Genomic DNA, 27766 nt, shown 5'->3' with positions numbered 1-27766 from the left:
AGAAAATACTTACAATAATAGTAAAATTTTGTTTAAAAGTTGTATTAGGTGATCTCTCAAAAAAAAACTTGATTAAAATATTTCAAAATATTTTAAGCAGTTTTAGGTGTTATGTGTAGCATCTTCCTAAAGAATTCCAGTAATGAAAGATCACAGAATGGCCTAGGCTGCTGTCCCCCACTGGATCAGGCTGCCCAGAAGATGAAGAGAAACATCATAGAAACCAACAAAAAGGAGACAAAAATCTGGATATGAAAGTCATTTATTCTTCCCCAAACACTGATATGTCAAGCTGTCAGTGATTCCGGTACCACAGCTTTGGAAAGTCTTTGCCTTTTATAATTGCAACATGTGGTCGCTGTAATTTGTAGGCCAGTCTTGAACTTGAACGTACAGGTGTTCAGGCCTCAGAAAATCAGAATAATATGAAAATAATCAAAGTCTGGTTTTCTTAATGGTGATAATTGTCTTCATGTATTTCATTCTGTTATTTACTTCAAGACTGTCTGGACAAGATTCTGAATGTTCATCGTGTTTCTTCCATACTAATGTGAGACTGTAGTCTAAGGTCCTTGGTCCTGCAGTCAGATGAATCCCTGGACATTCAGTTCTGCGTTCACGGTGATAGCCACTTTGCTGTTACTTCCACTGAGTAGTTCTTACAGTGAGGTGGTAACTTAACGGGCAGTTTTTCTTTGTTCCTCCCAGGTCATTCTCTGTATTTAATGACTTCTGATGCCTGTAAAACAAAAAGGTTGCAAGAATTAGGTTACTAGGTTGACTCAGAGTTGCAGTCTGCTGGACGGCACAGGGTGTATGTGCGTGAGTGCATGAAATTGTTGAAAACTGCTAATAAAGATGGAGATATCTATAGAGGGAGAGATACGTAGCCGTTATGTTGATGGAAATGGTCTGTCCTGGAGATGTTTCATCTAGGGGTCCCTTAGGAGTTGTAGTTGGCCTTGGATGTCTGAATGTATGCTTCTTTCGATCTTTTCACCAAATCTTTTTCCCAAATTACTGTTGTTACATATTTATCCAAGTTTGCTTGATATTTTTAACAATACAAAACCATTTGAAGTTGGCCTCTTCAAACGTATTTTTTTAAAGAACTGAAATTTTAAGTTTATGTGTTTTAAGGATTCAGAATTTGAAAGAGCCCACTAACAACTGTAGAGATGAACATTTCCTAAACACATTTGCCCATGAAACAAGGCTACACGTGATCCGTCATCTGTTTGTAAGAGGTGCTATTGCCAGTTGCATTGATTGAAACCTTAGTTGAACAGTAAAGCTGGTAAGGTTACATTAGTGAATTAACCAGATTCCTTGAAGCTTGTGGTTAAAAATACTTACAAATAATGTTGCGTTTAAAACTAATTTATTCCAGATTTTTTTTTAATAGCAAATTGCTGAAGCCTTTCTTTTGACCCTAGCATTTACAAAATGCACCTATCATTTCCAGACTTTCCTTGGCAATTAATGTGGGCATAATGCTTGAGCTTGTGAATTAGGATAGCTAATCATATTGGAAATGTTAGCCGCCTGCGATAAATACTGCTCACTGGTATTTTGCTTGTAGGATTTAGCTGTCAGGGTACTCTGTTCTCTGTTTCCTGCCCCACAAAAATCCAAAATGGGGATTTGCAGCCTCCTACCACTTCCCTTTTGTGTATGTGGGGCTGCTAAGAAGGCTGAGGAAGAAGTTTGGCTTTGGAGAATGAATCGCTCCGTTCAGTCTGTACCCTGCGTGACACTTGCTTTGTTTTGAGTGTATTGACCATCCTGCGGTAGAGAGTGAGCCCATTGTAAGTCCATCACAGAAAGAAATGGAACTGGCTTTAGTGAATTGATAAAGCTATGAGGTGATGTGGGTCATCTGTGCCCTCTGAGAATATTTGAGGCAAATGGGATTTGGATTTAAATCTGTATTTATTATTACTGAGTAATTCTCCATGGTATGTTTAGTTCCGGTTTGATTTAAAATGGAAAGAACCCTCTAAAGGAGGGAGGCAAGGTGTATTCCGCGACAGCCTCCTTCGCTGTATATGGTTGGTGCCTACAGTGCCTCAAGCAGCTGGCAGCAAAAAGGCACAAGCCTTTAGGTGCCTCAGACAGACAGCAGTAGCCAGAATGCCTTCCATCTGTCTGCACAGCGCTGTCATTCATCAGCAGTGCCATGTGTGACGGCTTGGCCTGCTCCAGAAGAGCTGAGACATGACTGTCTACGTATCCAGGAAGCATGTAAACCTTTATGCATTTCAGGCTTTTATTTTGTGATCCAGCGTTGAGCGCTTGGCCCGTATGCTGCTTTGTAAGACTCGCAGAGGTTGCCTTTGGGTCTGAGTAGGCAGTAGCGTTTTCCGAAGAGCAGTCACTATTTCTAGTGCTGTTAAATAAAGCAGAATTATATGGCATGAAACAAAGTTAAAAATGAAAAATAAATTCAATATTAAATAAAACCATTGACTATATTGGCTAGATCATATCTTAATAGCGAATTGCATAGTTAAGCTCTCTTGGTTCAATATCATAAAAACTGTTTAATTCTTTGCCAGTTGAGCTGTGCTGCCTCATTTGTATTTACCAGTCTGCATTCTTATCCAAACTAACTCTTTTTTTTCAGCATGTTGTGAAAACTGGGGGTCGGCTGTGTATCCAATATTGCATCAAGTGCTTTGATATAGGCAGCAACTCATTAGATTTTTAAGCTACGTTGCAGAATCTACTAAACTTCCTTTTTTCTGTATCGCATTCTTTCAAAGCGTGTGTTAAAAGAGCCGACACCTCCTGGGTACCGATGAGCAAACAGTGCTCCTGGGGGAGCTCTTCACTGCTCTCCTCCACGCAATTTGTCTGAATTCTTCTCTTGAATACTCTGGAAACAAACATCATACAATGCAATTATTCCCAACCATCACAGAGCAAATCCAATATATATGAGGTGGCACTGAAACTGTGGACCCTGGGATTTGCTAATTTGTAAATCTTGTTCTAGAGGGTAGGCCAGGTCTAGATATACAGACAGCACAGACAGTCTCCCTGTCAGAATGAAGTGCCAGGGTCTGAATCTGGCCCCCCTCGTTTGACAGTGTTGCTTAGATTTAGGGGGAAGTTTTGGAAGATGTCATTTTGTCAGTACAATCTTTAACTAATTTTGATGAAGATACCCAGCATACATTTCTGTTCTGCAAAGAGCTATTGAGCTGTGGTACCAGGAACCTGCATGTACAACACCTATCTTGAAGCTGATGGCAGAATTCATGCAAAACAGGTAAGAGTCACGTGGAAATTCGATAAGTGATGAATATTGCAGTGGTATGCATTCAGTCTTTCTGGCTTTGTCTTTAACGTTGCTACTTCTGTAGGTTTGGGAACAGCATTCAGAAACAGAATTTGACTTTCAGTGTCCTTGTTTTACCATCAGGAACATATGAGAGACTGCTGCAATTTTATATTAAAAGGTAGTGCAATAGTGTGCTTTAACTAGAGATAAATATTGACTTCATAATTAAATATCTGAAAATAGTCTAACTGTCAAGGTTTGCTGCAGGCTGAATTGTTGCCTTAAGCCAAGCAGCGTACATGTGTGCCTCTAAAACTGCAACTCCCTTCTCAGTTGTTTTTTTATCCTTAGCTCAAAATAGGAAAGAATATTATCCAGTGCAGCATTACTTACAATGAGCTGGTAGGTAACTTGTCCCACGTCTAAATTCTTCTCCACAGGCTCCCTAAAAAGGCCTCAGAACAATTCTGGGAGGCGATGTCAACAATTTACATTGCAGATGTTAGAATGAAATTTCTCTTTTACCACTGGTAACAGAACGTTTTATTTTTGGGAAATGACACTTGGAAATATTTAGTGTATTGCCCAAAGGAAAAAATGAATTTGAAATGAAAAATTGATAGTTAACGTCTTTGTGCTGGTTATCTTCGTGACCAAAGTAATTGGGGTTTTCAGCAGAAAAGTAAGTGTTCGCATCACTTTTCATCTAGCCTTGCGAGTAAAGCTTAGAAGGAGAAAAGCTGCAATATTTGAGGTTTGAAGAAATACTTAGTGGAATCTAGTGATAGGAAGTTAGTGCCTGAAAGTGGTTCTGACCTGGCGCCCAGTCGGGCCTTGTGTGCATCGTGTGTGCCCAGTCCCTGCGTGGCTGCACCACCTAGAGGCAGGGCTCTTGGTTCTTGTGTGCTGGACTGGCTTGCTGTGTGTGGCTTCCTCCTTGGTTTGTGTGGGTTAGTTACGTCTTGTATCCCAGTGGCAGTAAAGGCTGGGAAAGTTTAACCTATTTTTACTGACGATGCAATCCACAAGCAGTATACTCTAACAGTGCTGCAACTCATTTCAAGGAGGAGATTGTTAAAACGTAAACACAGAACTCTAATAATAGCAAACTGAAGCAAAGAGGAACTGGAACAATAAATCTTACGCAAAAAATGACTACTTTCCATATTCATGTTGTTGTTCTGCCTATTGGTATTCAGGAAATCTGCCTTGTTCCCTTTAGAAAACATCATCTGGGATGGAGTTTTTCATGAGTTGTGTACTGCATTAGTTTTTACAGGTTAGAATGCATTATACAATATACTTTGACATGGTTAAAATATGTTACTGAGTATCAGATTGTGCGTTATGCCGCTCAGACATTGAGAAGATGTGCTCTTTTTGTTTTTACCTCTGCCAGCCATTATCATTTTGCGCATGTGGAATCCACAAATGTTTTATACATGGCACGTTGTGCTTATTTATAAATACCCAGATTTACTCCGTAACGTGAAGCTAGGGACGCTGCTGGTTGGGGCTCAGAAAACAAAAAAATTGGACTTAGAGCAGAGAAAGATGCCTACTGCTACCTCTGTGTTAGGGGTCTTACAATCCTCATGCCATCAGAAGCGGGCTAGCAGATGGGCCAGCCAGGGGATGTTCTGTTTTACATCTCGCAGTGATAGCTCCTTTCCTGCTCAGGCCACATCAGTACTAAGGGTAAGATTTTTGCTAAAGTTACTCAGAAACTTAAGATCTGTGTTGAAAATTAATTTTCAAGTACTTAATTCTTCCCACTTAGGCATAAGCTAGAAATGAAAATTTTGTATCACAAAGAGAGTAGACAAATACAGCAGGGACTTTGGCAATAACTCTGTTGTGTTTCCAGTCTGGGGAGCAAACGATTTGTGTTGGCTTTGCTAAAGAGCTTGCATCAGGGGAGACTGCATGGTTCCATCTTCTTAAGGTCTGACTGTTCATAGAGTGCATGTGTTGCATTTTACACTCATAGAACTGGCTTTTGAGTGCCATGAATTTTATGTAGCAGAACCAATGGGGATTGGCTGATTTTAGAAATAAGCAAGGGTAAAAGCCTGACTAACTGGATTGTGGAAACTCCGTTCTTCTGAGCTGTATGCAGGCACAGGGTGCTCGCTGGTCGCTGCGTGGGGAAGTATGTGTTGTCTTGTCACTATTTCTGGTTAACATTGTTTTATCTTACATCACAATTATTTCTTAAGCAACTATATTTAGATAACTAGAGTGCACATCGCTGGAGTGAAAGCTAGAATGTATCGAGTAAGCATACTTTGTGATCAGCAAATATGTTTTCTCTGTTTTGTGGAACGAATCCATTGCAGTTTTCTGTTTTGCTGACCATCTGAGTAGTTTTGCTGTTATTTTTTTTTAGATCGCAACGTTTAAATTTTGATGTATCATCTCCAAATGGAATTCTTCTCTTCAGAGAAGCTAGTAAAATGATTTGTTCGTACGGTAGGTATTCATTAACATTTCCTCTGCAGTGTAATTCCTTGCCTGTCTCGTGATATAAAAATCCTGTTAGTTCATATCCCTGGCCACTGCTGAGTTTTCAGAGTACATAGCAGGACTGTAATGTATTGCAACTGGTATCAGCCCTTTGTGAGGTGCAGAGCTGACTGGCAGACCTTTGGAGCTCCTTTCTTTCACAGATCAGGATACATTCGTGTAACTTGGTTGCTTGTATCACTTAAACTCCTCTTTTAGCAACTGTAAATGGATTTCACCAAAGGTACAAATACTCGCGAGGTGTTTGATCTAGGCTACTGATTGATAAGTGTGGGTTGATTTTATATATTCAAATTATATTCCAGCAGTTCCAAAACATAATAGGACCATAACAGCTTTACCCTAGAGCGCTGTTACAACTGTTCATAGTAAGTTGCTTCATTTTACTGCTCCCACTCAGGTATTCAGTTGCAACAGGTCTGTGACACCAACTGTTTGTAATAGACTCCAGCTAACTTTGTAGCTTACAATTTCACTTCCTAAGTATTTTGAAGGGAACATTACCATATTTTTGTAGATTTGTAGTTTGTGCAAAAAGGAATGCCCATAAACATCCTGCTACTTTTGAAGAAAGAAAACTGGTACATCAAATTTGCTTTCAGTGCATTCGGGCTGCGCTTTAGGTCTGGAAATTGTGTTTGTTATGTGGCTGCTTGTATAAAACCCTTCAGGTGTGATTTGCTTTTGATCTGCTGGGTATGGAAACAGTATATGCAGAATGCATTTGTTTATGACAGAAAAAAATTATCCACGTAACTCTCACTCCTTCCCAAAACATTTCTCTGTTTTCTTTTTCAAATATACCACGTTCTAAACGGGCACAAGTTTTTTAGTTTTGTTTGTAGGTAAATTTGTTACAACAATTAAAACAAAAAAAGTCAGGTTTTCCTTGTGTGAGAAGATGTAAACTTTCAGATTTTACTGTTAAGTTGCTATTAGCTGTGTACTTAGTTTGCACTTAATGGCTGGAAAATTTCTTCTAATGATATAAAGAAGTTCAAATGTAATCATGGTTATGCTTCAAGCTCACTTGTCTTGCAGTACCTGACCCCCTGACTGCCATTACATTTTCTTTTATTCTTTTAATTGCAATCAACCTTTACCATCATTTCTGCTCTTATGGAAAAGATACCTTATAATTGGTCATCCACTTATCTTAGCAGTGGGCCTCCAGTTTCTAATCCTTGCTTAGTCAGCCACAAGGTTTCAGTCTTCTTCATTCTTAACTCAGGTCTGCAAAGCACTTTATCATGAAACCTTTTGCTTTTAAATGCAAAACGTGCGTGTGTGAAATTCGTAAAACTCTCAGCCCTACAGTGTCAGTAGTTCCTGTGCACAAGGACCAGACAGCGTCTTCTGGCTCACGCTAGAATTTAATTAGGCATTGGAAAAGGAAATTTCAGGACAGTGCAGATTTGAGATGTAAATGAAGCAGCTGGAGCAGCAGAGGATGCTGAAGGCTGTGTCCAAACACCTGTTGCTCTCTTAGCTAAATGTTGCTGCTTGTGAAAAGTAGTGAGGGGTGTGTGGCATCTGTTTGGAGATGTGTGTCGGAGGAAGACAGGAGGTGGTGATAAGAGCTTTATCTCACAGGTTCCTTCCCTGTCCTCCAGAACTGTTTTGCAGTGGAAGGATGTTGTTTTACTCAGTACAGATTGCAGTAGCGAGAGGAGGAGTGTTCTTAATTTCCTTGAAAATAAAAATTTTAAATCACCTGTCAACTAAAATTGGAGGAAAGATATGGAGATGGGAGAAAAGCATCTACTCGACATTTGTGTGTATGTAATTATATATATATATAAAATACTTTTTTCTGTTTTGCTTTTAAAACGCATTCGTATTATCATCAGAGGCAGGGTCACAGCAGTGTGTTTCCAATACTTGGAGTTATTGAGAGAAATTGTTCACATTTTCTCTTCTTTGAATGATTGTCAACATTGATTCCAGGATTAGACTCGCTGCAAAATGAACATGAAAGAGCCCCCAGCGCAGTCAGCTGAAGCAGCCTCTGAAAGCAGTGATTTCAAATAATCCAGCTGGCTCTGTGCTGGCACAGATGGGCAGCACTGGCCTGATGGCCGCCATGGCTCAGCTGTGGGCCTGTAATAAGCGTCCTAGATTAGTGATATTTCAAACTGCTACAGTTTTTTTTCTGAAGTGGTCATTGGTTTACACTCCGGGAGGCTTTTACTGCCCACTGTAAGTATTTCAAGACATACTGTGATTAATCACCTTGGAATAATTGCTGTTAACATTTTTAGCATTTATCGCCAGTTACCAGTTTATGGGATTTCTGTTCCAGTGGAAAGAATGGACAGAACTGTTTTGGAAATGCAGGGATTCATTAATATAGTTAGGAATGATCTTTTGAACATACAAATTTCTGTAATAATAATGATAGTTAGTGAGTTTTCATTAATTTGAAATGTCTTCCTGAATATCTTAAATTCTATACTCTGTTTTTAAGGAAAACTTTAATCCTTAATAGTCCTTGGCTTTTTATAATCTATATTTCTCTTTTAAGCATATGTAATCTTTGGAGACTTGTTGGGAAGGATGACCAAGTAAACCCAGTGATGATCATGAAGTTTGGTACCGTGTTCTTGAGCAGTATTTCCAGCATCACGTTCTGAGCAGCTGCATGATTCTGCTGTATCATAAATGTGAGAAACTGAACATTTTGAAAGTGGTAGTTGAGATTCTCATGTTCAGCATGATTTTATGGCTAAAGCAGTAGGGAACAAGTAGAAGATGAACAGTAAATTTCAAGAGAGAACATTTGAAAGCGTTTGCAATTTATCTTTCTGAGTCAGCCAACCCTATTGTATATGCCTGCAGTTTACGGGGAGCTCCTCAGAGTTGATCAGAAAAACTCAGGGTAGATTTCATTGTAATCCAAACTGTAATAATTTCCTTTTTAAAGGAACCACAGAGTGACCAGATGAGACAGAGGGGAAAAATAGAAGTAAACACTTCTTTCCTCTTTATGTCCTTGTGGGAAGGTCCGTCCTTTCTTTCAGTCTCACTCTCAGTTCATCCACTGATGTAGTGGGTTCCCATACAGTGTGCCCAGGCTCCTGCCGTCCTGGAGAAGTTCCTCCTGTCACTTGACGGCCTGGCTGTGTTTCCTTGTCTTGGCAATCCCAGCCTGAACACCGGGCTCCTTGCCCCTCGCCTCTCCTGCTCGCTGTGCCCTGGATGGGGAGCTCCTTGCACAGAGTCAAGCAGTTTGGGATAATGCACACTGCAAAGATAGCTTGCTTTATGTGATGAGAAATGTCTTTACATATTCCTTTGTCCTGTGTAAACACTGTACTGTTGTTTAAGTGGGAATAACTCTTCTAAACAAACATCTGGTAAACTGATGTGTCACTTTCTGTCCATCTGAAATTCTACCAAAGTTTGTTGATGTCCATTTATGTACAGCTGGCACCTCCATTTACTGTGTATGTGTTCTGTAAGGTCTGTGCCAGGCTGAAATAGAGGGGGAGGAAAAGGCTAGTAGTGTGGTGTTAGAGTGTGCATGAATGCATATGAGTATGGATCCTGAAATCTCCTTATATCTCTCAACTAAAACACATATGTGTTTTTCTCCTCTGGACTTGTGTATAGTGATTTCACATTTTTGAGTGGAAAGCGGAAAAAAAAAATCCCAAGTGGCTATTTTTGAAGTACACTCAGCATTGTCAGTTGTCACTGAACAAAATTTAAAATACAAAATCTTTGTACTTTTGAAAATTAGCACCTCAGCAAGTGTGTGGTTTTGTTACCAGATCTGGCTTTGCAGTTACAGCAGTACAGCACGTTGATTTCTCCAGTAATGATACCGTGCTGAGGACGGTTCTGACTAAGAGGTCTTTTCAAATGCTGTATGTTCCAAAGATGTAAACCCTGGCATAGGATGCAAAAGGCACTTAGATGGTCAATTATCCTTGTTAGGGTCTTGTCCATTATGGCTCGAGCCAGACTGAGTGATAGAGTGATGTAAAATAAACAGCTGAGAGAAGAAAATTGAAAGGAGATGGAATAGTGTGATCCACCTTTCTTCATTGCCAGTATATCTCACTTTCAATTCTGTATGTACAAGTCTCCTCACTATGTGTTTTTGAACTCCCAATTGTATGGGAATTATGTTTCAGCACGTCTTGGGATCATCCGTTTTTGTTTTGTGGCTTCTTTACATTTTAGTATACTTCTTCCCTTTCATTATAGAAGACCGACATAAAAATAATACTTTCAATATGCTGTTTTTATTTATCTACATTCTGTCATGATATACTTTGATGTAAGTTTTTAATTTTGCTTCAGCTTTCAGCTGTTGTAGCAGTTACTGCTCAAGGTCAGCGATGAGGTTAGCCACAGTAGCACAAAACAATTTCCTGTTCTCACAGCCCAGGTAGCATTTGGATGTGGATTAAATTTTACCACATTTTCCAGTAGCCAGACACAATTATTTCTAATGAGCTTTAAATTGCTTCTAGAACACGTATTTCAAAACTTAGTGTGGTAATCCATTCAGCACTAGCAACTTCGTAAGACAGCAGTTCTTCTTCCGAGTTGTGATTTAACTGATTCTTGCAGTACTGCAGGTATTTTTAATCAGTAGATCTGCTTAACAGTGGATTGCTCACTATTCTCAGTTGCTGCCTATCTGTTGTCCTCTCTTCTGCGATACTGCTTCTGTAATATATTGTTCTTCATTACTGACTCAGATTTCATCATCTTTTTCTTTTGGCAAATTTATCTTGGCATTATGTGCTGTTTTGAGAGGTTTTTATGCATGTTTTGTTGTTCTGGAGGCTTTAAAAATTAGTTTTTGAAGTTTGCTCTCGTCTTCATGATTCATCTTTTCCTTTTGTTTTCTGTATACGGCCGCTTCTTTATCCTGCCCTAGCACTCTGAGCACGTGGAAAGCATACATTCAGAACCCATCTTTATGGGGCAGTAGCGAATAATAAAAAATACGGAAGGGGAAAAGACAAAAAACATTACTTTTCCCTCTATAAATATGTTAAGTTTTCACAACCTTTATTTAATCCTACCAAAGTATTTGTTTTTAACTTAATCCAACCGGCACTTTAAAACATTATTTGGTTGTATTATTACCAGTACAGCTTATTGAACTGAACTGTAGAACGTGCCCTGCTTAACGGAAACTCAGCCATAAGGAAATCGTATCTGTGTTATGGCTCCTACTGTAAAAGCAATTAAGCGAGAGAGCTGAAAGGGAAGCTGCCTGTCCTGACATGCTCCCACATCTAGCAGGGAGTGAGGGAATGAGCTGTGCAGAGAGCTCTGGTGCGTATTGCCCGTGGGATTCTGAAGCATGGTGATGTTATCTTTGGTCGGAGCATCCCAGGATGTTTTGTGGCTGGCTTTGTCTTCCTTCTGTGTGTGCACACGTATTTTTCCTAGGGTTCCTTCTTCTGGAAGTGGTGAGATGCTGACACTGTCTGCCAAATTCGGACACTTATTTCCCATATACCAGTGTCACCCAGTATCTTTTTAAAATCTTTTTCTTACTAATGCAATATTTTGTATCGCCTCTGAGGCCGAAGGAGTTTATAATACTTTGTAAGTAACATAGCTGTGAAATGCAAGGCAAAAAGCTACATTAAAAGAAATGATTAAGTATTTTGAAACTTGGGTTGTTTTTAAGATTTTGCATGATTCTATTTCTCCCACGTTAAGAAGAATTTGGTGTAAGTTTTATTTTTATTTGACTTTTTAGTACTCAGCAGTGACACTGAAAGTTCTCTGATTAGTGTCCACAGTTTTCATTTTGACAGGAGCTGTGAATTTCAAATACAACTTAAAAATCCTTACATCAAAGGTCATTTTTATGGTGATTTAATTTCTTTAAATCATTTCTTTTAGCAGTAGGAGTTTATAAAATTGCATTTCAGTCTTCCTCAATGAGGATTATAAATGTAAACATATCCTCAGTAGCTGAGGAGTTGTTCTTGACCTGATTCCAAGTACTTCAGTAAATTAGTTTATGTTCAGTAGTATCTATGGTGCGTGAAAATATTCCCTGAAGCTCCTGCTAAATGTTACATGTAGAACATCCTTTTTTTTTCATCTGGTCAGGCGTAGCATCGTATTTCATATTTTTTTCAATAACTAATGCTAAAACACCAGTCTTTGTTGCAGCACAGTATCTATTGACTTGTAGGCTGATGGCTTGGGGCACTGGTAACGGGGACCACAAGGTCTCTCACCTCTGCTGCTAATTTGAAATGAGCTGTTCCTACTCTTAGGCCCTTTTAAAATGAGTCCATGAACACAGAACAGTTCTCTGTGGGCTCTGTCCACTTGCAAAAAACAGCTTTTAATCTTGCACTAGTCACAAATTTTTCTCAGTGTTTTCATTAGAGGGGATGGGCACTGAATTCCTCCCTGCCAGAGCTGCCTGGGGTGAGGCTGGGTTGGTGCCCTCCTGGATGGAATGTATTGTGCTGATAAATGAAGCTAAGGTTATAATCATCCAGTGATTTTTTTTTGCTTGTTTTTGTGAAGTAATAAAAATACTAGAAGAACAGCCCTGGAGTGTAACTCCTATAATTCGTGCTCCCAGGCTAAGGGATTCCTAGTGTTTTGGTTTTTTTTCCAACTTCCTCATCATTCCATTTTTCCATCAACTTCCAATTAATTTCTATATGAGGTGCATAATTCCCTCGTTGACAGCTCTTTCCATCTGTTGTTGCCTATTACGCTGAGCTCTTCAAGGAGCTGGGGTTTCGTGGTGTCATGGATTGATCAGCTGTGGCTCAAGGGCTGTTACCATGGATCGAGAACTTTGTCTGTTTCTGAAGTTAGGTATCTATTGGTGTTATTAAAGATTTTCAGTAGAAAATTTAGTAGTGTAGAAAACCAGACAAGGTAGCCGACAGCACCCTTACCCTTTTGACACGTTTTTGTCATAGTAGTTGTACACTGGTTTACATAGTGGCTTTCAAAAATGGTGCGTGCCTTTCCACTTCATCTCGTGGGCTGATTGGTTGGTTGGATAACTGTTACAGAATTTGAAATATATTGATCTTCTCAGTAACTAGACCAGGTCATGTCAAAAAGAGGGATAATAATAAAGATGACCTGCCTGAGATATCCTAAACGGGCACCTGTAGGACCTTTATTTTAATTGCGTTCCTGATTGCATTTAAATAAGAAGTATTACAATAAACAAATATCCAAGTACAGTAGGAGATATTCTTTTTTTTCTACTGTGTTTTACTTATTGAAGAGGATCTTTTGGGTACAGGTCATTCTTAGTGTAATGGATTTGACACCATCTCAAATGAATTTCTATCCAGTAGCAGTTGCTAGAGTGCAGCCTCTTCCCCACTTGCATTATATTCGTGTCTGTAGCCTTCAGGTGCTTATCTGGCCATTTACAGTATCAAAAGCATTTTCATGAATAAGTATTAATTGTTTTTAAATTTTGATTCTGAGTGACCATCTTTCCTAGATGAAGAGTTGATTCTTCTCTTACCTTCCACGACTCTAGCGTTGCCATTCCTACTTCTTCCAGACCCCAGCTATTACTTCGAAGTAATCCCTGATTGTACTCCCAGTCTTTTAAGTCTGCTCTTCCGTTACAACCTGATGGATAAAGTGCTCTATACTTGCTAAAGTGGTGAAGAACATTAATGTTTTAAATGGTATTGCATGCCTTTCCAATGCCTATTTGCATGAACAGCACCAAAGAGTGATACTTCAATGTGTTGTGTGTTCAGAAACATGGTTTCCCCCCTCATTTTGCTAATTATATGATGTAAATTTCTAATTTGCAGTGATCGATAACATTAAGAAAAAAATTAAGGCAAGTGCATGCAGGTAGAAATTTGCACGAGCAGGAAGGAGAGTTGTGGAGAGACAGATTAATATCAGGCCTAATGACAGTTAATTTGCATTAAACAATGCTGTGCAACCTGAGATGCGGGATGCAAGTTTTCAGGACTGTGTTTGAATTGCCTATTAGAGAGGCAAAGCAGACTCACCACGAATACCTCTCTCAGAGGGCAATATTTGGAATTGTGAGTAGTTAATGGTCCAGGTCACCTGCTGCTCCGTGTTCCATGCTGCTGCAATAGCCATGACAGCTAGGTTAGATGAAAGCAGGCGAATCAAGCACCCGATCTGCAGACCCTTGTGCTTCTATTTGTAGGAATTCTTTTAAAAATACCAGAGTTTGTGTTATTTACATCTGGTTAGAATTGATAGGAATGAACTCTTGCTGAGTAGTAACAGAGTGAAGACCAGGTTAGTTTTTGCACCTGCCAGGCTTACCATGGTCAGCATCAGGTGAGGTGGGCCTAGTAAGGCTGCTTCATGGTACAGCTGAAGCGCTCAGTCTTTGCTGTGCTCGTCCGACTCTTTTAGCTCCATTTCATTAACTACCTTTTTTTTAATGCATTTTTCTCATGAAGACAAACTAACTCTGGGGTGCTATGAAAATAAGAATGAAGTTATTACAAGACCCTTTAAGAAAAACTTTGTGATGAAACCTTGCGAATCAGATTTGTACAGAGGATTGCAGCGGGATCTGCTGTGCAGTGGATCCAAAAGCCACTATTGCCTGGTAGCAGCAACAGCAAATATTTACAGTTAGCTGTTATTTTTACATTTTAAACATGGATTTTAATTAAAAAGTCATTCCCATCTGTGACTGGTAAAATAGAGGCTTTTCTAATGGACGTATTTGTTTTCTGAGGGATATATTTAGTGTGTGTATACATCAGCAGCCGTCCCATGAGACCGTCACGGTAATGGATCAAAACCAGGCTTTGCTGCAGCATGAGCAGCTATAAAACTGTGTGTTGCAGCTCTGTTCAGATTATGAGTTCACGCTGACAGACTCGGTCATGGTCCGGACGTAAATCAGTGGCAGGAATTCCACAGTGTATATTTCCATTTTTGCATATTAATTCCCTGGTGACTTTTAAGTTCTAGCCATGCTTACTGAACAGATCTTTTACTCTAAATGCAGAAACAAATTTTCCTTCCAAATAACGATGAAAATAAAGACAAAATATGGGTTTGGATAGTGCCATCAAAATATTGTACACTTGCAGTGGCTTACATAAGTTTCTTTCTTTCTTTCTTTTTATGAACACAGGTAATCAGATCCTCTCTCTTGGGACTTTGTCAAAAGATCAGGTTTATCCGCTGAAACTCAAGGGCATTTCCATCTGTTACTCTGCACTCAAATCTGCCTTATGTGGAAATTATGTCAGCTTCGGCGTCTTCAAGTTGTACGGGGACAACCACTTTGACAATGTACTTCAGGCCTTTGTCAAAATGCTGCTTTCAGTATCCCACAGTGACTTGCTAGTAAGCAATTACTCATCTTGGGAGTCTTTACGTGAAATATGAAATAACACCACCACAGGCTTTATATTGTTATAATGAGACAGAGGGATCTAGAACAGCTCACATGCATTTTTCAGTTCAATTACTTGGATTTATTTACATTGAGACATCTAAAATACAGGTGCAATATAACTGCCATGTGAAAGGGGAGCTTTACCGGAATTTTCTTTAAGCTTTTCTGGAAAAAAAAAAAAAGAAAGAAAGAAAAATGCTAAATCTTTTCCATGTTTCAGAACCTATTTAGGTCGCTTGCACGCATCGCAACACATCCACGCGTATTCATCCGCTCTGCAATTAGTCTGGAAACTGCCACTGTGTATTTTCCATAAAACTTAAAACTTCAGAGTACACGGTGTTCTGACTTCTCTGTGGGAAGACAGCAGATCTTGTGCAATATTGGACTTAATTTGAATTGTGGCATTTTGTTCAGAACTGTCATTTTTCACTGGAGGAGACAAATTCTGGATAGTTAGAGGTGGTTAATATCCAGATTTGTGCCTGTCACAAAAAGAATATCTGGAAAAGCTTCTCTCAGTGAAGACCAGTTTATTGGTTGTATTGTGAAGTGCACACATTTTGCACATTCCTAGCCACCCAAAAATACATGTCCTAAATACAGGTCCTTAAGAACAAGCTTGCTAATTGTGCTTTTGCCTGTGCAGAGCCTGTTACAGGAACTCACCTAAACGCAAAAAATACATCTCTGAGATAATCTGGGGGAAATTTGTGATAAATCACAGTGAGGTTTCCTGCAGAAGATGAGATACAAGCACCAATCCTGTCTATCAGACATCCTGAACAGTATGTTATACTACCTTCACTAGACTGAAAGCTATGTAGGATGTCAAAACAAGGCATTATTATCCAGAGTTTGTTTTAAATGAATAGTTTATATCCTCTGTTAAATTGGAAAAGTTGAAATTTACCAAAGACATGAAGATATTTTCTCTATATAAATGTTCTGATTTAATGACTGAATTACAGTTTAACACATCATAAAAATATAATCTATAACCTGTTAACGTCATTAATATTAGTTAATCTAGATGTCCATATTTATTATTAACGTATACTTCTTTCATTTGCAGCAATATCGAAAACTAAGCCAGTCTTATTACCCACTTTTGGAGTGTCTGACCCAAGATCATATGAGTTTCATTACCAGCCTACAGCCTCATGTCCTGATCTATATCCTTACCTCAATATCTGGAGGACTTACTGCTGTAGGTAAGAGCTGTTTACACACCGCTGAAGAAGAAATTCAAGGAATTGAATTAGAATTGTTAGCTGTGGTTAAGGTTTATTTGCAATTTCTAAAGTGAATGGAGAGATTTCCAAAGTAGCTCATACCTTATTGGCTCACTCTTTGTATCTTAAACAGAACGGCACATGTCAGTGGAAGGTTTTAAACATTTTAAGAATGTGACTATCTTGGTTAACAGAGCTAGGTTCTTTTGGACATCTAACCTGTTGGTTAGCGTGGTAGTTGTTTAAGTTATCCTTTCTTAAAAACCAGAATGGTTACAATTATTAAGGTGTCTCCAGTAGGACTGTATTGGAAGTTCACGCGTTTGTTTCTCAGAAGTAAAATATGTTTGTCAGTATGTGTACAGGAATGTGCCAGGTTTTCTTTTTGTTTGCTCAATGTCGCTGTTGTATTAAAAAATGCTTATTCTGCACTGCTGTGGTATGATTGGAGAAGTTTAAAGACATCTTTGTAAGTGGAAAAAAGAAATAAGATTTTTAATTATTCAGTATTTCCTGAATGTGCTTTAGAGTGGAATCAGGGTAACAGGAGCATACTTGGAGTAACAATAAAAATGCAGCAGTCTGATTGCAGTTCATTTTATTCTCTTGCACAGTGTATTCTATGTTTTTTAACCAGATGACTGTCTGAGTATTTGGGGTTCTGGTGGGTTTTCTTTTTTGGTAGCTTAGATTAGTTCAGAATATGGAAGAGAGGGCTGGGCATTTGGGAGAAGAAAAAAGACGTAGTTACGTCCTGATGACCTGAGAATACCATGCATTTGTATGGTGTTTGAGAAACTCTTTAAAACCCTAAGTAGTATGTATTGATTAAGGTGGTTATTAAGGGAAAAAATAGAAATGTGTAACGTTAGTGTGTGTAGATGTTGCTCCATAATAGCTAGCGTTTCTCATTACTGCCAAGTGTCAGTCGAGCCCCACAGGAATGCGTGAATGCACTGAGACTCACAAAGCATTTGCTATGTTAAACACATTCAGCAGTTTTTGCTGCAAGAGGGAAACCACTCTTGGAAAGAAAATGGGTAGTGAATAGCTAAGCAACAGTAGTAAAGTAGTATTCAGGTCACTTTATTATATAATGCTGAAATCCATCTTCTCCCAGATATTTTGAGTGCTTTGTCACCTGTAATGATGGTACAGCAGTTTATGCCTATAGGCTGCTTCTGCTGTGAGTCTGCCTGTTGATTGTTTGCAAATGGATGTGTTGGACTCAATGTTCCTTCGACAGACAACTACCAGTTTAGCAAACAGTGTTCCTGATCTCCGTTATTACTCCACACTACATCTCTTCCATTTGAGGTATTGGATATATTCATTTTAATAATTCACTACCACACCAAGTTTACTTTAACCATCTCTTTGAAATCCAATTTGAATTCATGTAAAAGAGAGAAAAGAAAATTTAAAAGCTGTATGAGCTTCAGCCTTCATGTGTTACGTTTATTTTCCCTTCTCAAAAAGTGTTGATCTCCCTCTCGAGGCAGAGAGGAGGAGTAAGAGAAGTGTGTATTTTCAGTCGTGGTTGTAAAGTTTTGTGGTTTAGGTATCTGGGAGTTGAATCATGAGGAATGACTAACTTCCAGGAATGTTTTCTTTTCGGAAAACGGTATCGACAAAAAATGTAATTCACCTTTTTCATGTTTCGTAAACCATACATTGCTTAGCCAGTGTGCTCCTTTCTCCTTGAAGTACCTAAAATAAATACAAATTGCAAGTCTAAAAGTATTTAGGCATGTTCTTGTTTTTTTTTTTTTAACTTCACTGGAGCTCAATGCAGTCCCTCAGAAGCTATCATTCTTTGTGTTCATTCTTTTTTCTTTGTTTACTCTGATTCCTTCAAAGTCATTTTTCAGTCTTTGTAACTTGCCAGATCTGCCTGTCTGTAAGGGCCGGCTGTTTCCATGTTGCCCAGAGAGGATGTGGAGTCTCCATCCTTGAAGATATCCCCCAATGCCAAACGAGGCCTGGAGCAACCTGTCTGATGTCGGCCTTGTTTTGAGCAGGAGCTTGGCCTGGTGGGTTTGGTCCTGCTTGGTTCCTGCCACCACCTTTAGATCCCATCATATTTTTCCTGGACTTTCCACTTGCATTCTCTTGTTTCCTAAAACAGTTCTTTATTCCACCTAAACGCCTGTGCAGCCCTTAATCTCTGTGAACGTTTCTTGCACGTTAGAAGTAATAGTTACTTATCATAATTAGTCAGCTAGCAAATGCATCTTTTTTTACGTTTTATGTTGACGTGATAAAGGGATTATTTTTCCTCAGTATCGTGTTTTTTAATATTGAATGTTTCAAAAATTGATACTGATGTAGGCCATTAAATTCCTCATTTATATTCTAGTTTTACTTATGTAGTGAGTGATTTTCCCACGCGCTTACAGTGACGTGTCCAGATGGGCTGCTCTTTGATGAGTTCGTAGCTCTTAACTTACCATTTTTTTTTATCATCTCTGAGTTAGTTACCCGTGTACTTTCTTAAGATTCATTCTTCTAAATCTTTTATCCCTTCTAAAATCTTGGTATTTGGAGCATTTCCGCTTGTCAGACCATGAAATACAAATTTATTTCGTTAGGTGTTAGTTGATCACATGCATCCTTCTGCCCACAGCAAATAGGTGAGTAAGTACATCCAAGTATTGCCTCTTACATCAGTGGCACAAGAACACTGTCAGAATAGCAGGGCTCAGGGCTGTAAATCATCTGAGAGGTAATTGTATTCTAAGCTGATGAGAAAGTATAAGTCATTTTCAGAAATGTTTATAAAAACAAAATAGCTGGCTTTTTTATTTTAAAAATCAAATTCTGGGAGATCTCTTCTGTTCAACAGCAGAAAAAATGTATCTGCCTTTTTCTCTATTCCCTTCACGTGTGTGAAAGCCTTGAGATTCTCAGTGTTGTCAACTGTAGGATAAACATTCCCCAAATCCTTATTTTTGAGGAGTGTTCATTTTGTTTCTGAGTAAATACCTTGCTTGATTCCACACTTCATAAATACTGTGAAGGAATATGTATTCCTTTGGAAGGCCCTAGCTGTAAATCAGCTGTAATGGAAGCCCTCATCTAAGCTTTTATTGCGAGGATAAACACTCCAATAGTTCTCTTCTAAAGTGTTTACCTGGCTTTTTCACAGCTGACTCAGTGGATCAGAGCCTTTTAATGTAGTCTGCCTGGCACACTGTCACTAATCTCTGCAAAGCTTTTCTAATTCTTGTATGATTAATAGTGTAGTATGCTATTCATTGAGGAAAAAAGTAAAACATTTTTTCTGTCTTGCTGCCTAATTTAGATGTTAAATTGCTAAATCCATTTACTTTCTAGGTTTAGTCTCAAAGGCAAATAATGCCAGTATTGAACTGTAAGCAACTGATGGACGGGGAAAACATCACTTAACTCCTTCTCCTTACCTTTATGTGAAAAACAAAACAAAATCTTCTAATTTGCAGAGATTCAATAATGTCATTAAACTGTTCAGAAGTAATTCCCCTTCAGCATGCTGTTGTCATATTGTTTACACCAAAAGTTGCTGGGTTTCTCTGTTGGTTTTTTCTTAAGTAGTATAACTCATTCTAACATTCAAACTCTAATTCCACTTACTTGAGCTAATGGGTAATTGGAATTGCACGCATAATGCAAAAACACGGAGGTAATTAAAGAAAAGAAATGCATGTGAAATCAGCATTGAGAATGTCAAATACATGCTAGCAAAGAAGAAACCAAAGGAGACAGATTCGTGTGATGGTGACTGGCACCAGAGTTGTCGTCCCTGTATCCTCCCCAGCACCAGCACCTGCCTATCAGCAAGCAAGTCCAGAGAGCTCAGTTTTGCTCACCAGGGCTGCTGAGCTGCTGCTGGACCCCAGCTGCACACATGGGCTGGTTCTGCCTGTAGCCATGTGCTGTAACTGTGGCCTGCTTGCTTCCCCGTCCAAATGATCAGTTCACAGGCGGTACAGCTGAGTTGAGCAGAAATGAGAAATGTAGTTTGACTGCATTTTTCCTGATTATCCCAAGCTTTTACCTCGGTGTCTTTTATTATTCTACTCTTGTTATGTCTTCTCCATCATTTCTTCTGACCATCGCCTGGAATTGGTAGCTCCTCGTTGCTCTTGTTTGTTCTATTTATTTGGTTGCCTTGCTTGTCTCACTAAGATTTAGTGAGAGCGCTCTTCTGCTCCAGCACAAGGTTCCACATGCCCAGAAGAGTCATTCAAGGGAGTTTGCTTGACGCTCCCTGTCTCTTATATCCTTGCAATCAAAAGGAAAAATGAGCATAGGGAAGCATATTTGATATATAGTCATGGGCAAATTTAAGTAGCTCTTAACACTCATATCAGATTCTCATGAGCAAATGATAGCATAGACCTGTCTGCTGTCCTGCTGAAATCACTTACTGTCGAATGTAAAATATCTGCTTGTACAGTATCAGCATGTTTAGAACTACTGCTGTTTTGTAAACTGATGATAGTGATTTACTTTGTATTATTCAATTTAAAAAGAAATAGAGTTAAGCACTGGTTTAGAAATACAGCAGAGCCCTCCTATGAAATATGTATTTTCAAGTCTCGTACTTGTTGTTATTGATGGTGATACAATTCCACCATGAATTGCATTTCTGGTTTATATGCAGGACCATTTTGGTGCAGAACACGATGAGTGCCAGCTTCCCATCTTTACTTTGGCAAGACTCATAGCTTTGAACTCAGCTTTGCATGGGCCACATTTCTTCAGGTCCTGCTCTGTTGAATTAGGTCCTAGTAAGCCCACTGGGCCAGTGGAGACCACTGGAAATTCTGGAGCTTGTTCCTGTGAGGTGTTCGACACATTTCAGCTCCTGCTGCTAAGTCATCTGGTTGCTTTGGAGGATCAAGTCTTAGGAGACCATTTGTAGCTTCTTTGACAGCAAATGTTTCTTCAGCATTTGTTTCAAAATAATCCAAGCAATATGCAATTAGTTTATAGATGGCAAAGAGTTAGCAGTGCCAGCACAGAGCGTAAGGAGTTAAGCAAGCACAGATCAAAATACTTGGGTGTCTAGAGGGATGTGTTTAAATGAACGCTGCAAGGTTGGCAGGCCTCCAAATTAGCATAGTTTAAAGAATTCAAGGTACATTTAATTGGATCCTTCTAATCCCTTTTCCCTCAGAATGAGCATTTTAACAGTTTAATTCCTTTTGCAACCCCCGCACATCCCTTACTCCAGTGGCCCATCTGAAATAAATGCTGTGAACTATAAAAGGCCTCGACAAGTTCTAGCTGAAGTCAGTAGGAGCTGGATGGGGCCCTAAATGCTCTGCTCGCTTGGATTTGATATTTGCAGTGGCAGGGGTTACCAGTTCTGGCTAAAGCTTGCACCCGGCACGTTAAAGCAGTGCGTGCACACAGGGAGCTTCGGCTGGTGGTGGCACGATGAGGACCGGCAGTGGTTCAGGAACGTGGCTCTGCCCAGGACTGCAGCACTGGAGCTGCTCTCTATGTGAGTGTCGTGACCACTGGTCTGGGGCCAAGGAGTACCTCAGGTGTCAGGCCAGGAGGAGACAGCAGCGGGGTGGGGGGAAAGGGCTCGCCGCTGTGTTCAGGAGGAAGACCAGGAGAGTGCTTGAGAAAGGAGGACCAGCACGCTGCTGTCACCATGCTGGGGCACAGAAGTGAACAGAATCCTCTTTCGCAGCAGCAGCACAGCAGGCAACACCTAGCAACAAAATAACTTACATAAATCAGGCAGACGTATTTACTCTGCAAATAGGTTTATGCGCTTAGTCTCTCTTACTTATAGAACCAGTAAGTAATGGTATGAAGTGGCTTTTGCTTCTGCGTTTCAGCAGTGTCCTTGCTGTCATGACTTTCTGTGTTAGGGACATTGATAAAGTGTTGGTCGGTGTCTGCAGTGGTGCTGTTGAAAGCCAGGTGTAATCTATCTTAATCTCCTTGAATTGCTAATTGTTAATTGGAGCGGCCGCTTGGCTGCTCCGTGGTCACCCTGCCACTACCTGGCGTGGCCTCTGTCTGTTGTTTCCCACCTGACCTTGACTGTAAGCTCCTGGGGCAGAGAAGCTCTGTGCTGCCTGAGAAAAAGCCAGAGAGCAGCTCTACAGGTTGAACCTCACTTTTTTTCAGTAAGTGGTTCAAAACAGAATGTTAGGTTTCAGAAGCCTGAGAGGTTTAATATGGCAAAGGTTTTATACCGTATGTTGTTTGAAGTAATGTTCAAAACTGATCCATTCATATACCAAAAACAGGCACGATGACGTATTGTTGAGGCTAACGTCAGCTAGATCCTTAAATCTCAGCTCTGTGAGTACTGTAAAATGTAATTATTTGTCATTCTTTTATGGAAACAATTTCAAAACCGTTTCATTTTTTACGCAGATACAATCGTCTCTTCCAGCTGTTGTGCCAGTTTAGACTACATTGTCACCTACCTCTTCAAGCACATAGCTAAAGAGGGCAAGAAGGCTCTGAGGTGTAGAGAAACTTCGCAGGATGGACAAAGATTGTTTAATTTCATGCAGCATAACCCGGAAGTGCTACAGCAGGTGAACTCTCAGATTTTTCTATGGGGCATTATCACATTTTGGAATATTGCTGATTTCTGAACCCTTTATTACTGCACACCAGGGTAGCGTTGGTGATTCGGTAGCAGAAGAAATCTCCCTAGGCTGGCATGCAACCTAGGGCAGCTTCAGCTGTGTTCTCATGACAACCAAGGACTGAAGATATTTTCTGTCGTACTGGAAAGCATGGGTGCTTGGCTGTACAATATCTTAAAACTTTGTGTTCTGTTTTTGTTCATAAAATGAGGTGTGTTAAGATCATCGTTACATTTCTATTTTAAAAAAATGGTGAGGAAAGTTCTCTGAAAGTACTGTAGAAGCATTCAGCCACTCACTTCTGTAATGAAATGTTAAATTGAGTAGCTGTATACTCTTGAGTGCAAATGCTTTATTTTGCAGTAGGTGAGTCATGGATTTTTCAGTTAAAGGTGAATACAATAGAAATTAAATCCCACGCTTGTGGAGAGGAAGTGATTGCTGCAGCACTCAGGAAGGGTTTCTCCTTCCCACCTCAGTCCAGTTCGCCGTAGCCTGAGTGCATTAAGAGAAGATGAGGATGTTCTTAGCTGTGTATCTCCCCATTTGCTCCATGCCACATTCCCTTAAAATCTCATTCAGCTCTTGGAAGATGCGTATTTGCTAGACTCGTGAAGTTGCAAAGCTGCTGTTTCAGGAGCCGTGTTGCACAGGTCTGGAGGCATTTAGCAAACACAGAAGTTATTAACAAAATGCAAATGACCGTGGACATCTTTGTGTTGCCCTTACAGATATGCTGCCATTTTAATAAAAGCTGGCACACAGTCGCCATCATCACGTGCTCCTTGTAGCATTTGTTTTCTGGTCTAATTGAAGGTGAAAAGTAACTAGTACATTCTTGGCATTATATTGCATGCTGGGGGGATATTAATGATGTTTATTATTGACATCATTATCAAAATATGGTGATTTCCCTTGCCACCTCATACGTGCTCGTGTTTTACTTGCCCAAAAGGGGTGTCACAGGAGCTAGCAATGACATCAGCATTTGGATGTGTCACATTACTCAGCGCTGTGGTGCATGTTATGATTCCAGCTTAAAGGACAGAAGAGCAACCCAGGCTCTGGACTCGTCTGCATTTGTGGCAATCTTAATGCAACACCCTGTCTGTTAATCGGCAGTAATCTTTCACTTTATAGCGTATGACCAGGCGGTGATCTGTCTTTATTAACTTCAGATTCTGTGGAATATGTTATATTTATTTTGAATGCAGGCTTTCACAAACTCTTTTAAATATTAATGGCTGGTCTCCAGTAGTCAGCATAAATATGATTTGCATTAGCACTAGTCATATCATATTGAGTGCCTCTGATGTCAACTGCTCAGCGTACTCGTATCTGACATCATCTCCCGAGGTCACTGACAACTTTGACCTTTATTCTCGTGCACAGTTTCTGTAGTCTCAGAAGCTCTTTTGAATTGATTTGAAATTTTGACTCTTCCCTTTATGAGGCAGTAAAATTGATAATTATTCAGATGGGAACCGAGCACTGAGTGAAAAATCAATTCCACCCGCTCTCTGCTGCGTATAAAATTACTTCTGAGTCTGCCGGACTGAACGGATGGCCAAGGTAAAAGCAGCAGGCAGAAATAGTAGAGAGGATTAGCTGGACGAAACTAATAGCCTAAAGGGATGGCTTTTGAGATGAGGGAGTGGGCCGGTTGGGGGTTATTATCAGCAATGATGGGGCTCATTGATCATATGTTTACATCAGGTTTCCATTGGGTTATAAATCAGCCCTGAATAGAAACGGAACCCAGGGCCTCGCGTTTTACCAGAGGGACGATGTATTAGATTATTCTCATTTTCACACTCGGATGAAAAGTGAGACATTGATTATTCATCGGCTGGCCATTAAACACTGGTTTTAGAGATGATCTGACTATCTTGGCAGCTCACGAACAAGGTTGCTGCTTCATAACCAGCGGTTTCGGTTTTCAAGACATCTGTGTCGGTTAAGTAATGCATAACCCTATTAAAAGCAATGGGTTACAAATTGCTTAACAGTGCTGAAAAACTAGACCCTAATGACTAATTGTGCGTTGAGTTTAGAGAGGTTTGTCAGCTCTTTAAACTAAACTGATGCAACGATAACTGCAATTATTTACTAGTTAGAACACTTTTTTTTCCAAGTTGGATCTCTGGAAGTAGTCGGATAATTAAAATCTCCAGCAGCACCGGAGGAGCGGCCGCCTCGGCTCGTCCCGGCTGCAGGGCTGCAGCGCAGCTCAACCGCACCGCTTTCCTCCCTGAAAGCAGGGGAGTTCTCTGAGCTCCTCTCAAAGCAGGCACTGGGGATTGTTCCCTGGGGCAGGCATGGAGCTCTGGGGCCGTGGTGCCAGCGTTGGGACCACAGGAGCTGCCACAGCATGGCGCTGGGAGCAGAGCAAGCCCTGCATCCTTCTCTGAGCAGGTGAGGCTGGGGCTGCTGCTTGGTGCGGGGCAGCGGGAGGAGCTACTGGCGGTAGGTGCTGGGGGCGGAAAGCCGGAGCCCCGGCTTTCTGCCACCCACCGCCCCCAGCACCTGTGGGCACCTATTTCTCAGCAGTACCTGCCTGGTACTGACACTGGTGTTCTTTCAGAGCTTCTCGGCTTAGAAGCTTTACAGCTGAGCACTTGTTCACTATTTGATGAGGCTTCAGAAGACATTTCGGTGAGTAGGTGGTTGTCCGTGACCAAGGCGCTCATCTTCAGCCTCTAGAGTAGTGGAGTTATATAATTAAAGCCTGGTAATACATACTTTGTTTGCTTAGGAACGTCCCTTAGCAACTCTGGGTGTTTTTTTTTAAGTAAGTAGGTATGATTGTACAAGGATAGGAGCGATAGGAACCATGAGCAAAACAGCTTAATGTTTGGGTGTAGGGATCAGCGTCCTTTCAAAGCATAACAGTGGCTCTTGGCTTTGGCTCTACTTTTTGCTTCGTTCCCAGGGCAAGCTGCTTAGTCTGAGTCTCACCTGCACACAGCAGCGTTGTGTCTGTGTCTTACAGCTGAACCGAATTTACACGTGTCAAGTAACCTGAGATACGTGGATAGAAATATATTACGTTCAGCTATTGCTGCTACACTGGGTTGTGCTTTAAGCATTTTAATAAATGATTTTATAAGGCTCCTTACTGCTGTTTGCTGTTATTTCAGGAGCAACTTTCCAATGTCATCTAAACCAGCTGAAGCTGATGTTTGCTCCACTTTATGAATGAAAGTGTAATTTTGAAGGTTTCAGGATGTTACCTCTGTCTTCTGGTGCTCACCTTGTAGAGTCATACACACAAGGCTGTTAGTTCAATTTTGGCACAGATAAGTGCTATTTGTGCTAGTTCTTTCCAAAAACCAATCCGTTTTGTAGCATCTTTCGCCCATAGTTCTGACAGGCATCCCTCAGGGCCATGTGTGGTGGGCAAATAACCCTGTTTGCACAACCCTCGTTAGGTTACGCCCATGCTGGGTGTGGGAGGGTGGATTGGTTCCACAGAAACACAATTTTGGTGATCCCTTCCTTTCCCGGCCTTAGGTACATGGAAAGGAGTGGGACATTGCACACTGGTAGCTCTCTGTGCATCATTTTCAGGAGAAGCTTGCAGATCAGCCCTCGGACTTTCTTCTTCGCTGTGTTCAAACATAGTACGGATGTTTGGATTAGATCTGCACGGTGCCTGTGCCAAGACCCAGCGTGCAGCAGAGCGGTGCTCAGCCTGTCGGCTGTGGGTGAGGAGGGCTGCAGCAGAGGGACAGGGGCAGGCATGTGGAAAGGATGGGGCAGGCAGCGGTGCAGTAACAGGGGGATGTGCTGCTCATGGGTGAAACCTCAACAGGCTGCTCAGAGCTGTGCGCCGGTGACGTCCAACTCCAGCACGTGACAGAGGCGCGCAGCGTGAAGCAGCACTGCACAGCAGTCGTAAACCAGAAAGTAAAATGGCAGTTGCATTGAAAAATCGTGTTACTACTAGAATAAAAACGTATTACCAAGTGCCACCTTCCTTTTCCTCCCTTTTATGTAGTAAAATCAGTGATGTTTGTGTTTTCCAGATAGACCTCGGTGCCATATTCAGTTTGTGTGGAGCTATGCACAGTAACTGCAATTAAAAGACCAAGAGGAGCTGTGTTTATGCCTCCTGCAGAAAAATGTGTGCGGAAGCACTTGTGTGTGAGCACATCGCAGAAAGAAATCTGGGTTGTGCTGACAGAGGTCAGCTGTGCAGGGCGCTGAGTAGCTGAGCACCTGAAGCCACGTGTTGGAGCGTATGCTTAATTTTAGGAGGGAGTCAAACCCGCAGGTGCAACTGTTCCTGTGCTTAAAATGAAATGTGCTTAGAGGCTGTGCTGAATCAGGAGCAGAGTGCTCGGCTTCTGCAGGCTTGAACGCTTTGATACGACAGTGAGAGGGATTTTCAGTGGGACATCTGTTTTCAACCCCGTAGCACAATTTAGAAATGTTATCCAATACTATCATAACTTTCTTTATTAATTGAAAGCGATGGAGATGTACCAGCTGTAGCCCAAGCCAGCAGAGACTTGGGTGGCTAAGCAACAGAAAAGGCACCATATTGAGTGAGCCAAAATTCAGTCTCAAAGTCATTTATTTTAACCAGTGACAATACGTTTAGACTCTAGTGTTTCGATTTGATTGATGGTTTAATATCATATATAATTTTTTTAATGAAGGGAACCCATTTAAATATGTTAACATTTGCACTAGTAGTCTCCCATGTACATAACTGCATTTAATC

The 27766-nt window shown here is 40.5% G+C and overlaps 1 protein-coding gene across 1 annotated transcript in view; it reads left to right on the top strand.

Annotated features, from left to right (window-relative positions):
• RANBP17 (RAN binding protein 17) overlaps positions 1-27766 on the top strand; it is a gene marked incomplete at its 5' end in the record, with an annotated part of 152996 nt that overhangs the window by 108226 nt on the left and 17004 nt on the right. Inside the window, 5 exons of the mRNA XM_021410843.1 lie at positions 3167-3274; positions 5676-5758; positions 14931-15145; positions 16273-16411; positions 22817-22983. Of these exons, the coding sequence (XP_021266518.1) occupies positions 3167-3274; positions 5676-5758; positions 14931-15145; positions 16273-16411; positions 22817-22983 (712 nt within the window). The remainder of the gene's footprint in view (positions 1-3166; positions 3275-5675; positions 5759-14930; positions 15146-16272; positions 16412-22816; positions 22984-27766) is intronic.

Source organism: Numida meleagris, chromosome 12 (genome assembly GCF_002078875.1).
Source record: "Numida meleagris isolate 19003 breed g44 Domestic line chromosome 12, NumMel1.0, whole genome shotgun sequence".
Taxonomy (NCBI): Eukaryota; Metazoa; Chordata; class Aves; order Galliformes; family Numididae; genus Numida; species Numida meleagris.
The sequence above is the reverse complement of the archived record's forward strand: the minus strand, read 5'-3'. Positions and strand labels throughout refer to the sequence as shown.